The sequence below is a fragment of the Balaenoptera musculus genome, chromosome 5, assembly GCF_009873245.2.
Source record: "Balaenoptera musculus isolate JJ_BM4_2016_0621 chromosome 5, mBalMus1.pri.v3, whole genome shotgun sequence".
Lineage (NCBI taxonomy): Eukaryota > Metazoa > Chordata > Mammalia > Artiodactyla > Balaenopteridae > Balaenoptera > Balaenoptera musculus.
In genome coordinates this window covers 47296395-47312925 of record NC_045789.1, presented here as the reverse complement: position 1 = coordinate 47312925, position 16531 = coordinate 47296395, and the positions used below count along the sequence as shown (strand labels likewise).

The window sequence follows — 16531 nt, the reverse complement described above, 5'->3', positions numbered from 1 at the left end:
AATTTGAATGCCAAGTCAGTTTTTTTTCAACCAGAAAATTGTTGAATATAGAACAGACTTCCTTTGACAGCTACTCCTGCATACATTATAATATATGTACCATATTCCTTACTGTAGAAAGTTACAGTTAAGGTCATAGAAACTGAATCTTGTCCATATGAAAAAAACAAGGCTATCAATGTTACTAATAGTATTGCTTTTATATTTATACATATATCTTGTATGTATAAGTATCTTGCTCTTTGCCTTTGCCTTTAAAATATATTACTGCTTTAGTTTTTAAAACTGTTCAAAAGCCAAGGGGTTATTCACTAAGTTCTCATTCGTCACTAAATTCAAATTGAATTTATAAAATGATAGTGTCAGAGAGCGTATGTTGATTTTTACAAGTTTGATATACACTACACAAAGGAAGCAAGACAAAATGCAATTTCCTATGCTAACAATGCCAGGATCCTTTATCATACTAAATACTAAAATTATCCCTAATGTTAAGAGTTAGATTAGAGTAAAAACCAACAATAGGAAAGGTTTTCAAAAGATTCTTTTGAGTAGAGGGCCTTTTTTGTATTGAGTCAACAATTTGACATTAAAAAGTTCAGTAAAAACAAAAAACCAAAAACAAACAAAAAATTAAGTGAAGTGTGCTGTAATCAGTACATATCCCCAGCTTCCACAGCAGCTTGAGGGGGTAACCGAAGGGGTAAGTGTCATGACAACATTGCTGGCTCTGAGCTCCCCCTGTGTAATTGCAGGCACTCCAATTCTCCCAGCACTCCAAGTTCTTCTTTTCCCTTGGCAGGTCCTAGAAGAGTTAACTTGATCTCTTTGCCAGTCTTTAAAAGAATCCCATCTTTTTGTCTCTGCCTGGTTGCTTTGGCACAGCTGCCCTGCTGGCTCTTCAGGTGTCTACTGACTTTGGCATGACACATGGGGGTCACTGCCTCACAGTTTGTATTTAAAATCATCCCTTCCCAATGGCTGATTGATGTTGGATTAGGTCCCTTGTGGTCAACATCTACGTTGTTATAGGTAAAGGGGGAGTGAAGTGAAGAAGGGGCCCTCTCTCTGCTGGTGCTACCGTCCTTTCAGTGAATTTGTAAGTAGGGTGGTCTTGCTTTCTATTTTTATAGAGCTCACAATGTTGCATTTTATGTTGACACATTTCCTTATGGCTCTTAGCTCTTAGGCTCTTGTTAACTTCTGTGGATACTGAATCCTGTAATATTAAATGTGACATTACTTCATCAACCCCTAAAGTGTCTTGACACTTTAACTTGTAGATATTCAAGTGAGTTCCCTACCCACTCTGGGTCACCCCAAAGAAATGAGGGGGCAGCCTCTGTCCCTCCTCTGCTCCCTTCCTGTGGAGACCACTCTTGAGTTCCAAAGTATTCTATCTGAAGGCCCGGTAGAGCCTCTGGTGGCCCTACTTTCTAATGTACATAAGAAAAGACAGCCCCCATGTTAAATGTAACTTTTACTTTTTAAGAGAAAAATTCACTTTCTGTCGACAAAGAAGTAGAAACATAAAATTCTATTTACAACAAACATAATTATTCATTCATAGACTTATTAATATAAATAGTACTATGACTTTTCATTTAATATTATGGTTAGTTAAGACAAAGATGAAGAAAAAGCATTGTATCTGAAGATTACATTTTTTTTCACTTTCATAATTCTAATTGACTTTTTAATTTTAAAATTAAATTTGAAATCAGTCTTTATTATTCAATTTTCTAAGTTTTTCTTTTTCTTATCAGAAACATTTTTGTATATAATTTTGTAAATACAACATATTTGAATTTAGTTAGATGGAACAACTCAGTTCTTCAGAGTTAACTGGGTTCTTATAAACTGTTATTTACTATCATTCCATAGCTTCTTTTGTCAAGCCTCTTTTCTAAATAAGACCCTCAGAGAAGCTCCTGGGAAGAATTATTTCCTGGGATGAAGTATCTTGGCCAGAGCAACATCTTTCCAGGTTGTATTTGCTGGTAAGTTGATGAAATTATGTCTTTTCAGTAGAGTCTCTGTTTCTTCTTCCACGAGTAGGCATTTTAAAAAGTGAATTTTAAGTAACTTTCAAATTCTTTGAGACTCAGAGTGCAATCAATTCTCAAAGGCACATTTAAACACGACATGGTACATTGTATGGTACTGACCGATGCTGGCGTCAGTTGGTTTTGCCAGCCACGGTTACTAGTAAAAGCTGGAGTTATGTGAGACTCTATCTGACTCAATAAACAAAGAGCCAAATGTTTACTGAGCATCAGCTGTCTACAAGGCCTTGGACTGAATTGAAATAGCAAGCTGACCACAAAGCCAGGAGAAAATATTACAAAAATGAGTATGCCTTTTGGGAAATATGCAGTAATGGTAATTTTATGGGAAAATTGGGAACAACTATACAAATATTTTGTGCAATAAAATTAGAAATTTCTGTATACGTCTGGAACGAAATCATCCAGGAAGTCATAGAGCTCTTAATTTGGAGGACATTTTTGATCTGGTCCTACATTGGATTAGGCTTGTACTTACTATTCTTCAGGATTGGAGTAGACCAGATGAAAGGAAGCAAATGCCCCAAAACTCACAGGCTAGTCTACCATTTTCCAGCGGTCTGGTGTGAAATTTTTCTGACATAAGTAAAACAAATACTTCCTATTGCTTTTCTAATAACTAGAACCTTGGCCTTTAGGCTTTACTAGATTGCAGAGTTTTGGAGATTCCCAAATTATTTCTTCCCCTAAGGAAAAATCAAAACACTATCATCATCAGGAAACTCTGTCTCTTGTCAGCTATTTTGTGCTTTTATTCTCATTTCCTTATTCTCCTTATTTAGTCATATTGAACTTACAGTTGTATATCTCATCACACTTTTCATAAATATTCTTAGGAAATACTTAGAGTTCCCATTTTCCTAAGTATTCTTAAACACTCTTTTATTCTAAGATCCTGCTGAGAGCTTAGTGGATCTGTCTCACTGCCCAGACCTCTGTTTACTCCCCTTGTTTATTGCCCTGCACAGGTTCACTGTGCAGTGGGATGTCTATCACCTCTCTACAAATATGCTGTGCTCTTCTCCTAGATTTGTGTCAGGTTCCAATATATGTGGAGAGAATCACCTGAAAGGTCTGCATAATGATGGCCTTATTTAGGATACTGGCTAGGCTGTTGAAACAAAAGACTCAAAAATACAGTCACCAAAGTGGTGGCCCTATAGTATAGAGCCTTGTCTATCTTGTTGCTTTCCCATCCTTAGGGAGTTGGCTTCATTTTTGTGTCTGAGAATAGCTAGCTCACCACCACTCCTGATGCCAGCCTGTTTGGAGGGAAAGGAGGGAAGGAAGCACCTAACCCAGAAGTTGCATACAACACTTCTGCTTACATTCTATTTCCTATGCAGTCTTTAGCTATATTTGGATCCAGGTTAAAGTATTATTAGTAGTATGGGAGATAAAGGGTATTGAGAAGACAATTAGCAAACTCTGCCCCACACTCATATGCTCTAGATCTCTTAAAATATTGTTTTTAAAAAGCAACGGCTAGCATTTGGTGTTTTGGCTGATGCATAATTTCCATCTTAGTTCCCTTGATATTCTTACTAGTATTTGGAGCAGGGGAGGTGGGGCAGAGGTAGTAAGTAAAAAGTAAAGAAAAACTTTTTGATCTGATCTCAATCCACTGTGCCATGGTCATACCTATGCTGACTTCCCTGCAAAAAGTGTAACCTCTGTACTGCCACAAAGAGCCAGATTATCACTCTTTAGTCACCATACTTTGAATGTACATTAACTCTATAACATATTAAAGATATAACCAATGCAAGTAAGACTATGAAGCTGAATGTGCCCCTTTGCTAATATAGCTAAAATCTCCATACATTTGAATGCCCTTCACTTTCCTTTTTGTAGGTATAGAGTCTTCCTGTTCGGGGTCCTCATCATCCTAGCTGCATGCCCTGTTGACCCTCAACCTTCTGCTTCTTTGATGACCACCAGGCTGAGCTTCAACACTCTATTTGCATCCCACAGGAAGCCTGAAGTCTTTAGCGCGTTCCACCGGATGTGCACTTCCTTCCTTAACTACTCTAAAAACTGCGGCTGATGAGTACACCATGTCTCCATTAGGGATCTCTGCTGAAGGGAACAGAAATTCCCTCAACTCAGCATTATGAGTATAGGTGGAAAGGATATTTATTGGGAAGTAGAAAGTCACCCAACGGCTACTCTTCCTGGGATCAGATAATCTCTCATCTCTGCTTCTCTGTGTGTGTCCACTTGCTCCTCCTCCTCTATCCCATCCATTTCTGATGTCTCCAAAGCTTTTTGAGGTTCACTTCCCCACAGTTCTCACCTGAGGCTTTGATTTGTCACAGCCTCATGTCTGCACCGTTGTTCCCACTGCTGAGAACTCCTCTGCACAATACGAACAGCTTCAATCTCTGTATTTTGGTTCAACTTCTGAAATGAGAACATCTAACTGACTCAGCCTGAATCAGGTGTTTACTCCTGCTTTCCTGGTTGTGGCTAAGAAAGTGGAGTCACCTGAAACAATCATGACCAAAGCAAAGAAGGCAGATTGTCTAAGAATGGATTGTGAGTGGAAAGATGACCAATATACCTAGAAAGACATAATCTTTTTTATATTTTTAACCCAAGTCCAAATTTGGGCCGAACAGAGTCAGTCCTGCGATGATGTGAGAGTTAAACATCTGGTTAGTTGTGAAATATCATCTGACCAAATACTGTACCACAACTGGTACCAGGGGGTGATCCCTCAAACGGTACTATAGGTCAGCTGCTCCCCTGACCAGATAACTTGCTGCCTGTTGCCTTCATGCACTCATGTTCAAGAATTGGCAGCTGTAGACTCTTATAAATTGGTATCAACTTCTGGAAATGTGGAGCACTTAAATCCCTGGATTATTTCTTATTTTGGATATTGCTTCTTCATATCTCCTTTTGAAATCTTCCATGTTTTCCACCATGTTCCTTTAAATTATATATGGGTACCATTTAGAAACACAAAAGTATATATTACAGATTTATCTACCGCAGGAATAGATTGAGGTTTCTGTGGGGCTTGAAGTTTATACAGTTTTAGAGACTTTTTTTGAAGAAAAAATATAAAATTATCAAGGCAAAATTAAGTATGAAATTGATCCTCTATTTCAAATGACAAAAAAAACCCCACAACAGGTATCTTTTAAATAAATGGTTCTTAAATTTCATTGGGCATAAAATATGGTAATTTTATTAAAATACAGATTTCTAGACAAAGATGCCCATTCTCACTATTTTTATTCAACATAGTACTGGAAATCCTAGACAGAGCAATTTGGTAAGCAAAAGAAATAAAAGGCATCCAAATCAGAAAGGAAGAAGTAAGATGGTCTCTGTTTGCAGATGACATAATATTACATATAGAAAACCCTAAAGACTCCACCAAAAAACCCTGTTGGAACTGATAAATAAATTCAGTAAAGTTGCAAGATACAAAATCAATATACAAAAGTCAGTTGCATTCCTATATACTAAAAATGAACTCTTAGAAAGAGAAATTAACAATCCCATTTATGATAGCATCAAAAAGAACAAGATATTTAGGAATAAATTTAACCAAGGAGTGAAAGAGCTATACACTGAAAACTGTAAAACACTGATGAAAAAAATTGAAGAAGACACAAAGAAATGGAAAGATATTTTGTGTTCATGGATTGAAATAATTAATATTGTTTAAATGTCCATACTACTCAAAGTGATCTACAAATTCAATGCAATCCCTATCGAAATTCCAATGGCATTTTTCACAGAAATAGAATAAAGAGTACTAAAATTTGTATGGAACCACAAAAGACCCCAAATAGCCAAAGCAATTTTGAGAAAAAAGGACAAAGCTTGGAGGCCTCACCTGTTCTGATTTCAAACTACATTACAAAGCTATAGTAATTAAAACAGTATGGTATTGGCGTAAAGACAGACATGTAGATCAATGGAACAGAATGGAAAGCCCATAAATAAACCCATGCATATTTGGTTAATTAATTTTTTAAAAAATTTTATTTATTTTTGGCTGCATTGGGTTTTCATTGCTGTGTGTGGACTTTCTCTAGTTGTGGCAAGCAGGGGCTGCTCTTCATTGTGGTGCATGGGCTTCTCATTGTGGTGGCTTCTCTTGTTGTGGAGCATGGGCCCTAGGCACGTGGGCTTCAGTAGTTGTGGCGTGCAGGCTCAGTAGTTGTGGCTCACGGGCTTAGTTGCTCTGTGGCATGTGGGATCTTCCTGGACCAGGGCTCAAGCCCATGTCACCTGCACTGGCAGGTGGATTCCTAACCACTGCGCCAGCAAGGAAGTCCCTGGTTAATTAATTTTTGACAAAGGCACCAAGAATTTACAACGGGAAAAGAATATTTCTTTAATAAATGGTGTTGGGAAAACTGGATAGCCACATGCAAAAGAGTGAAACTGGACCCCTATCTTAAACCACACACAAAAACCAACTCAAGGGCTTCCTTGATGGCGCAGTGGTTGAGAATCTGTCTGCTAATGCAGGGGACGCGCGTTCGAGCCCTGGTCTGGGAGGATCCCACAGACCATGGAGCAACTGGGCCCGTGAGCCACAACTACTGAGCCTGCGTATCTGGAGCCTGTGCTCCGCAACAAGAGAGGCCGCGATAGTGAAGAGGGTCGTGCACCGCGATGAGGAGTGGCCCCCGCTCGCCGCAACTAGAGAAAGCCCTCGCACAGAAACGAAGACCCAACACAGCCAAAAATAAATATATAAATAAATAAAAGATTACTATTAAAAACAACAACAACAACAACTCAAAATGGATTAAAAACTTGAATGTAAGACCTGAAACTGTAAAACTTTTAGAAGAAAACATAGGGGGAAAACTCCTTGACATTGGTCTTGGCAATGATTTTTTGAATTTGACACCAAAAGCAAAGGCAAAAAAAGCAAAAATTAACAAGTGGGACTACATCAAACTAAAAAGTTTCTGCACAGCAAAAGAAACCACCAGCAAGATGAAAAGGCAACCTACAGAATGGAAGAAAATATTTGCAAAACACATATCCATAAGGGATTAATATCCAAAATATACAAAGAACTCAACTCAATGGCATAAAACCCCCAAATAGCCCAATTAAAAAAAGGGCAAAGGACCCAAATAGACATTTTTCCAAAGAAGAGCTACAAATGACCCACAGGTGCATGAAAAGATGTTCAGCATCACTAATCATCTGGGAAATGCAAATCAAAACCACAATGAGATATCACCTCACACCTGTTAAGATATCTATTATCAAAAAGATGAGATAACAAATGCTGGTGAGGATGTGGAGAAAAGGGAACACTTGTACACTGTTGGTGGGAATGTAGATTGGTACAGCCACTATAGAAAGCAAAAATGGAGGTTCCTCAAGAAATTAAAAATAGAACTTTCATATCCAGCAATCCTACTTCTGGGTATATATGCAAAGGAAATATAATCGTTATCCTGAAGAGATATGTGTACTCCCATGTTCATTACAGCAATATTCACAATAGCCAAGGTATGGAAACAACCTAAGTGTCCATCAAGAGATGGTGGATAAGGAAAATGTGACACACACACACACACACACACACACACACGCAATGGAATACTATTCAGCCTTTAAAAAAGAAGGAAATCCTGCCTTTTGTGACAACATGGATGAACCTGGAGGAAATTATGCTAAGTGGTATAAATCAGATAAAGACAAATACTGCATAGTATCACTTATTTGTGGAATCTAAAACAAAATTCGAACCCATAGAAACAGAGAGTAGAATGGTGGTCGCCAGGGGCTGCAGTATGGGGGAATTGGGGAGAGTTTGGTAAAAGGGTACAAACTTTCAGTTATAAGATGAATAAGGCTTGAGGATCTAATGTATAACATGGTCACTATGGTTGATAATACTGTATTGTGTAATTAAAATTTGCCAAGGTAGTAGAACTTAAATGTTTTCACCTCTCCTCCGCCCCCAGAAAAAAGGTAAATATGTGAGGTGATGGATGTGTTAATTAACTTGAGTGTAGGAATCTTTTCACAATGTACACATATATCAAATCAAGTTGTGCACTTTTAATATATTACAATTTTATTTGTCAGTTATACCTCAATTAAGCTAGAAAAAACCCCACACATGTTAAAAAAGATGGAGAGTGCGACTCACTTGCTACACTGAGAGACAAAAAACAGAAAACAGATTCCTGGGTCCACTCCTGACTTACTAAATCAGAATTTCTGAGGTGAGATCCTCAAAATTTCTGAGGTGAGGATGCATGTTAGCACCTGCATCCTCAGGTAGTCTGAAGACCATATTTTGAGATGAATGAAATGACTACTGTAGTGAATTAAATAAGATTTTAATGATATATTTTTGTGTGTGCATTTACTAGGAATTTCAATTATTATTGCTGTATGAAAGAAAGAATACAAATTTTGTATACAAGGTTTAATGGGAATTCATCCTAAGCTTATATTTTTATTTAGCTGTTTTATAACCAGAAAGAATAAGCCAATGAAGAGAAGGAAAATCAAAAGCTGAAAAAGATAATAATGAATATCATAATATTTCATAGGATATTTACATTATTTGGAGGAGAAAATGCCCCAAGGATGTCATTTTTCCATATCAAAATAAGAAGTAAACATATGAATACTAAATGTAACTTTTAAAAAATGAGACTAATTAAAAAAAATTACTCCAAATATTACTATGATGATTGTATTTTATGAAATAAGTGTTTCACAAAGTGGTTATGTACCTGTATAATGCATACACACACACAGAGCAATTTACTAATAGTGTAAATAAACTTTGGTTAATCTCATGAGTTAAGAACACTTTTGTGAGTGAATTAATGGTCTTATCACATTAACTGATTTTTAATATGCATAAAGTTCAAAACATATATATCTGAAGAGATCACCTACATATTTATTATTATATTATAACTGATAGAAAAATATCAGTTAATGGAGTTTACTGAATTAAATTGCAGAACTAATTTGACCGCCTAAACTGTAGTACTCAAGCACAATCTCTGTAGAATTCATATTTACAATTAAAACATTCTCGTGTTAAGGAAAAAAAAAATAGCCTGACTTTATAGCTTCAGGGAGATACAATACTGTTAAGTAAATTTAGGGGACTTTCAGAGGTAGCAAAATGAGATGGGGAAAACTATAGAATTATCACACTTTTCTGATAATTAGAGCTCAAACTCTTGGGACATAGCTGCATAATTTCTACCCCAAAGACTGGTTCCTTCCTGGCCCTCGAAAATAAAGGGCAGAGCTATCAGTTGGGAATCAGAAAACAGATTCTAAGAGGGTGGTGGGGCATAGGTCAGCCAAGGATACAGAGTTCTCTAGAACGGGAGCTTTCTTATTTATTTTAGACAGAAAACTTTCTACCTCCAAATGGAAAAAAAGGAAAAAAATCATTCTTACTTTATAAAAAATGTTTCTCTCTGCCGGAACATTAGGAGACAACTGAGCCACCCAAGCCCTGAGGCTCTGTGGGTCATTTGCAAAGTTCACCTTCTTAATCTGCTCTCCGTGCCTCCCTGGCCCTGGGCCAGACCCAGCTTCTCAGTCCTGCCTTTGTGCTAAGGACAAAAGCGATTTCGGAGCCTAGGCTGCTTTCTCCAGTGAAACTGTCTACCTACTCCAGGTAAGTCAGGGAGTCCCAGGAGAATCCTTGGAACACAAAAAGCACATTGTGCCTGATGAATGCAGCCCTGTTGCAGGCCTGCTTCAGAGCCTGTCATTAGACAATACCATAGCTCTCAGCTGCCTGGAAAGGTTCCTGCATGAGTTTTAAAGCTGTAACGTGATTTACAACCTTATTAATTTCAGTTGCAAACTTGAGCACATACAGAGTGCTCTATTTAAACCATGAATAAGCCTGCGCTACACTGAGTGGGGTTGTGTCCGTTTGCACAGTTGCACTTTGCCATAGCGTTGTCAAGTTCCACTCTAGGCTTTCAAACAAAAATTTCCAAAGGTAGTGCCTCTGCTTGCAGAGCCTATTTGGACAGTACCCATATATTTGCCACTGTCGCTTTTAAAATTGGTTTCCAATAGACTTTGAGGCCCTGGATCTAGAGTAATCTGATTTGTCTTCTAAGACATAGAAACTGAAGCACGAGGCAGCCTTCATACAGAGAAGGGTTTCTCAGCTTCAGCACTATTGATGTTTTGGGCCGAGTAGTTCTTTGTGAAAGAGTTGTCTTGTGCATTGAAGGATGTTTAGCAGTCTCTGGTTTCTTCGAGGCCTCAAGCATGCTAAATGTAGCCCAGGCAAGCAGTCAACAATAGTTTTATTTCCACCTTCAAGCAGTAAGAGCTGACCTCTGGCCCCTTCCCTTCAATGGAGGACTTTGAGCCCATTTTCCCTTTAGGAGCTCTAACCAATCATTGCCAACTTCCATCCTGAGCTCTCAGCAGGCCAGGAACTTCAACTTGCTGCTTTACATTTCTGCCTTTTATTCCATTCTGTGAAGTACCCCATATCCTTCTAATGCATTCATTTTACACTATTGATTTTTTTCCCCAATTCAGTAAATAGCAGCCCTATTCTTCCAGTTGCTCAGACCAGAAACTTTGGAGTCATCGTTGACTCTTTTTTTTTTTTTTTTTTTTCCACATCCTGTGTCACTCAGTGTCCCGGCAGGATACGGATAGCACACTAAAAGCGGTATCTGAGAAAAATTCAATGGATTATTTACAAATGTGTGGTCAGGTTAAGGGAAAGTAATAAGCAATGGTGACGCACCCAAGGGGGAGTCACAGTGGGAAGCCATTACTGCCCAAGGCTGGAAGGAGGCAAGGGTGAGAAGGGTTTACCAGAACCGGCAAGAGCTGTGGTCACAGAAGATGGCTGCCAAACCGTAGCCTGGCAGGGCAGGCGCCAGGAGAGTAAATATTTCTGTCTTGTTCTCCTCCTGCCCTCCAATTTCCTTTCAGTTCATTTCACTGTCTGAACCCAACCAAAGGAGGACAGGAGATTCCAGATGTGTGGCCTGCCGAGGTCAGATTTCCAGTCCCCGGGAAGGAGTAGAGGGTGGATCTGAAGGGGCAATCAGAATCCCTGTGTGCCCTCATCAGCAAATCCGTCAGCTCTGCCTTGAAATACATCCAGAAGCCAACTCTCACTCTCTACTTCCCTTATTACCTTCCTAGTCCAAGCGGCTGTTTCTCACCGGGACAACTGTATTAGCTTCTATCCCTTTACCAGCTTAATTTTTTTACAGCATTTATGACCCCCTAAAATATTATGCATGGTTTGTTTATTTGCTTATAGTCTGTCTCTCTCCACTAGAGTGTAAATTCCATGAAATCACAAACTTAATCTGTTTCGTTAACTGCTATGAAATTCCTTATACATTGTAGGCGGTCAATAAATATTTAATTAATTAATTAATACTTAAGTTGATCTGATTTGGTTTCTGTTGCTTATTATTTCCAAAGAACTTTAGATGATTTCAGGGTGTACACCCCTGAACGTAATGTAAAAACAAAATGTAATCTCATTTTGTTTTAAAAAAATTTTTTTTGTGTGTGCATATAAAAAAGAATGGGAGTATCTTCAAAAATTTTAGAAGTGATTACCATTAGAGAGTAGGATTTGGGGTAGTTTTCATTTTCTTTTTTGATTTTAACACTTCTGAAATTTTCTACAATGACTACGTATGATCCTTGTAATAAGATAAAAGTACCTTTATTTTATTTTAAAATTTAAAAAAATTATTTTTTTGAAGTATAGTTGATTTACAATGTTTTTTAAATTTCTTCTGTAAGTACCTTTTTTTTAAAGTACTGATTAGCATCAACCAGATCTTCTAGAGAAGCTTGGCAGTTCTTTTTCATCCCTTGGCTCCCTGTCCCTGTTCCGACAGTGGCACTGCCCAACCTTTCCCACTCTTTTTTTTTTTTTTTTAACATCTTTATTGGAGTATACTTGCTTTACAATGGTGTGTTAGTTTCTGCTTTATAACAAAGTGAATCAGCTATACATATACATATATCCCCGTATCTCCTCCCTCTTGCGTCTCCCTCCCACCCTCCCTATCCCACCCCTCTAGGTGGTCACAAAGCACAGAGCTGATCTCGCTGTGCTATGCGGTTGCTTCCCACTAGCTATCTATTTTACGTTTGGTAAGCAGTCAGTCATGCTGGATCCACTTCCCACGGTATCTATCCTGCTCTGTGCAGTAGGAAGCTGATCCATGAGATTGTAACAATCTGGCCCCCTGGCCCTCTAGCTTCCAGCTTGGTTCAGCTAATGGCTTTACCTGAAATCTAGAGGGCAAGAGGAGAGTGAGGTCAGGCCACTTATTCCCCCAGCTCCCTCCTTACCAGTTCCTGCAGGTTGGCTATGTCCCTTTACCTAAAGGCCACAGCTCCTGCCAAGTGGTCCCCGCCAAACAGCTTTCTCTGGGTCCCAGTAACTGCCCCCTCCTCTCTCTTCTCCAGGCCCAGGGATGGTAATAGTTTTCCCAACCACTAGCCCTGGAGTAATGCACTATCCCTTTTTCTTCCTAATCCTTGCTCACAACTCTATAAACTCTCCTCAAATTGCCCAATTCAAGAATTTCATATCTTTTCTTCCAAGGTCCCAACTAAGCACTCAACTCCATCTTCTTCCATCATTCTCAGCAAATGACCTTGCCTCATTCTTTATTTTTTGCTGAGAAGGTCTTCTTGTATCAGCTTTCTTTGCATTCCTCACATGGCCATTCATCATCATGTTACTAAAAGTCTATATAATGGCCTGCTCTCATGCCTAATTTTGCCTCTCAGAGTACATAGCATATCTTGCTCATAGCAGGGCTCTACCCTGTCTTCCTCTGGCCTCTGAGAACATTTTTCCTTCATTGGCTCTTCTACTTTCTTCCATAATTTAACTCCGGATGTTCCCAATGTGTCAAACCTTGGTTTTGCCCCATGACATAATTTTTTTAAAGAGGAAAGTTTATATATTTTTACTATTTTAATTAGTTTTAGTCGGATAATATTTTAAATGTATACTTGCTGTCTTAGTCATTTAACTAAACTCCAATCCTTTATCTCTTCAATCAGATTAGATATTTTCCATGGATTTCCAATTATCTCCTCCTCCTCAAATCCAGTATCATTTCATTCCCCTCAGTTAGATTTTCTCCCATTGTCTGTATTTTTTCCAATGGAATCTACATTTCTTGAGCTCAAGAGTTTAAAACACTGAAGTTATTTTTTAATGCCTCCATTTTCTGTGCCCCTCAACTGCAATTACTTTGTGAATTCTATAATTTTTTTTCCTTAAACTCATTTCTCAGAGTTACTTGTTTCCATTCTCATTGTTGTAGTCAAAAAAATTTTTTTAACTATAGGCCAAGATTATTTCAGTAGTCACCTAACTTGTCAAGTTCCAGGTTCCCCCATTCCTACAGAAGGATTAAGATTTCTAGAATATTGCTAATATCATGTGGTTCTAGAATGTGGCTCCCATTAATAATATTCAATAATTACGACATTAACCACAAATATATACTGAGTATTTGCTCTGTGCTTACTGCTACACTAAGTTCTTTTTTACATGGATTAATTATTTTAATCCTCAGAAGAGTCTTGTAAATATTCAATTGTACAATTGGAAGATTTTTTTTTCCTACAAGTCAAATTTATTAGATTTGTCCACAGTCAGCAACGGTGATATTCTTGCTGGTCTTGCCATTCCTGGGCCGCAAGTACGCTATGACTCCCCAAATACTCATGTCCTCTCTCACCTTGCCAAAGACCGCATGCTTGCCATCCAACTGCTCAGTCTTGGCAGTGCAGATGAAAACCTGGTAATCGTTTGTGTTGGATCCAGCACTTGCCATGGACAAGGTGCCAGGGCTGGTATGACTCAGGATGAAACTCTCATCAAATTTCTCCCCAGAGATGGACTTGCCACCAGTGCCATTATGGCGTGTGAAGTCATCACCCTGGCACATAAATCCTGGAATAATTCTGTGAAAACAGGAAGCTTTACAACCAAATCCTTTCTCCCCGGTGCTCAGAGCACAAAAGTTTTCTGCTGTCTTTGGAAATTTGTCTGCAAACAGCTCATAGGAGATGTGGCCCGAGGGCCCACCATCCATGGCCATCAGCTCTGGGGTGGTGGTGTCTTCAAGGCCAGAAGAATTTTAGAACATTTAAGAAACTCCCAGATTACCCAGCTACTGGTGGTTCTGGAATGCAAACTCCACATGAAACCGGAAGTCACGCTCTTCGTCTTTTTTCCCATGCTATCCAAATCCCTCAACATGACTTCCAAAATGCTCTGCAAATTGCCCCCACCCTTCCAATCCAATATCAGCCTTTGTTTCTCTCTACATTATACTGAGAGTGAGTTCACTAATGCACCGTACACACACTATGTTCATTGCAGGTTTTTTTGCCTTGACTTTTGCACCTATATCTTTTTTCCTGTTGTCAGATCAAATTCTCTTTTTGAGTTAAGGTCTGGCTCCAGACCACAATGAAGTCTTCAAGAATGCTACAGTACACATGGATCTTTCTTTTTTCAGAGCCTCTAAGACCACTTACTGTCTGTACCATTACTTTCATATTCAATCAGGAAGTACTTTGATTTATATTTAACTGCTATCTGTACAATTGCTATTTATTCACCCCAGAAAAAAAACACTAAGCCCTTATTATTTTCCAGGCACTGTGTAAATGCTGAGAATACAAAGGTGGGTAAGATTCAGTCTCTGAAAGAGTTTTATCCAAGGAGGCAACATGTATGCAAACTAAAATATTACAATACACTCTGTCTGATAAGTGATAATATTGGAAGGATATATTGCATAATGGTTTAGTACATGAGTTTTGGAATTGCCCAGGTCTGGGTACATTTTCCAGCTCTGCTCCTCAATAGCTAAATGAGAATTACACAACCTAAGCTTCTGTTTCCTCATTTGCAAAATGGAGATACTAATTGTAGTAGCCACTTATTAAGGTTTTTAAGAATTATGTAAAGAATTTTATAAAGTATATAAGGTATATAAAGTATAAAGCATATAAAGTATAAGGTAATTAGAACAGTGCTTGAAAGTTTATAACTATTTATCCCTATCCCCCCCCAAAAGGAATTTGCATGTAATCTATACATTTTCTTCAGTGGGAATAGAGAAGATGGAGAGAATAACTGTGCCAGGGTTGTCAGGGAAAAAAAGCTTAGGAAAAAAGGTAGAGTTTGAATAGGGTCTTGAAGGATGAGAAGGAATTTGCCAGGTTATTCTGATTTGGTTAGACTGTAGGAAGAATGTAGAGAAAGTCTTGTGAAAAGAATCTGGAAAAGTCTTGTGAAAGGAATCTGGGAAGATAACACAGGCAGATTGTAAAGGGCATTATGTCTATGCAAAGGTATTTGTACACCACCTTCTTGACTAGCAGTTCCCAAAGGCTTTGGTGTTGTGCCAGAGATTTCCAAAACCATAGGCTCACCAAATAATATCTGTCTATTAAAAAAGCATAGTGACTCAGACATGTCAACATATTTTAAGGTATTTCTGAAGTTATAGTGACTCTTTGGCACTTTATGCTCTATTAATGAGTGAATCCTAAAAGAATTACTATAGACCCTATGCTAGTTATTAATTTATTGTCTCTCAGCTCCAAATTCACCCTTCATAGCCTACTCCATGAAAATGGATCTGAATCTCTTAAATATTTTCCCTTTGCCTCTGACACAATGTTAAGCTTTGTAGAGAGCCTTAGAGAGACATTTCAGGAGAAAGGGGCATGAGTCACTCTGGCTATTCCATTGAGAATGAATTGTGGAGGAAGGACTGATTGTATTTGCAGAAGACCAGTTCATTTGTTTATTTATCCTTTGATTTAACAAAGATTTATGAGAATCTACTCACTGTCAGGCAATGAGGATTGTTGGATAAAGAAGACACAGTCCCTGTCTCAAGAAGCTCGGAGGGGAAGAGAGTTGAGTACATTAATGACAATAAGGAGTGCGCCCTATAAGAGCAAGAGAAGCCTCAGATGCTGCGAGAGCTGGAGGGACAGCTAATCACACTGAGAAGAGAGAACCATATTCTAGGGGAAACTTTTGAATCCAATCTTGAGGGAAAATAAAACATTCAGGTGCATAAAGGGACGAAATATGGTCTAGCTGAATTGAACTACACTGTGTAGGGTCTGAGAACATTGACAAAGCAGTTGAGCATTGGGATGGGCGCCTGGTGGGTTGGTGATAGATGAAGTTAGAGAAGTTGGACCCAGATTATGGAAGGTCTACTAGGCTATTTGATATGTAGATTGTTTCTATATTTAAAAACTTTTTATTTGGAAACAATCTCAAGTTTAGAGAAAAGTTGAAAGAACAGAACAAATAACTTTTTTTCCCCGAATCATTTGAGAATAAGTTGCCAACATGATGCTTAATCCTCTTGTCTCCCTAAATGCCTTAGTGTGTGTTATCCACAAACAAGGACGTTTTCCAT

At 38.4% G+C, this 16531-nt stretch overlaps 1 protein-coding gene across 1 annotated transcript; it reads right to left on the bottom strand.

The window, feature by feature from the left end:
- Positions 1-13711: 13711 nt before the first annotated feature.
- On the bottom strand, positions 13712-14176 carry LOC118895876 (peptidyl-prolyl cis-trans isomerase A-like). The gene has a single exon (XM_036853443.1). The coding sequence runs from the start codon at positions 14174-14176 to the stop codon at positions 13712-13714; it is 465 nt and encodes a 154-aa protein (XP_036709338.1).
- Positions 14177-16531: the final 2355 nt, after the last annotated feature.

Coding starts and splice junctions, on each gene's coding strand:
- LOC118895876 (XM_036853443.1), bottom strand. CDS start 14,176: ATGGCCATGGATGGTGGGCCCTCGGGCCACATCTCCTATGAGCTGTTT.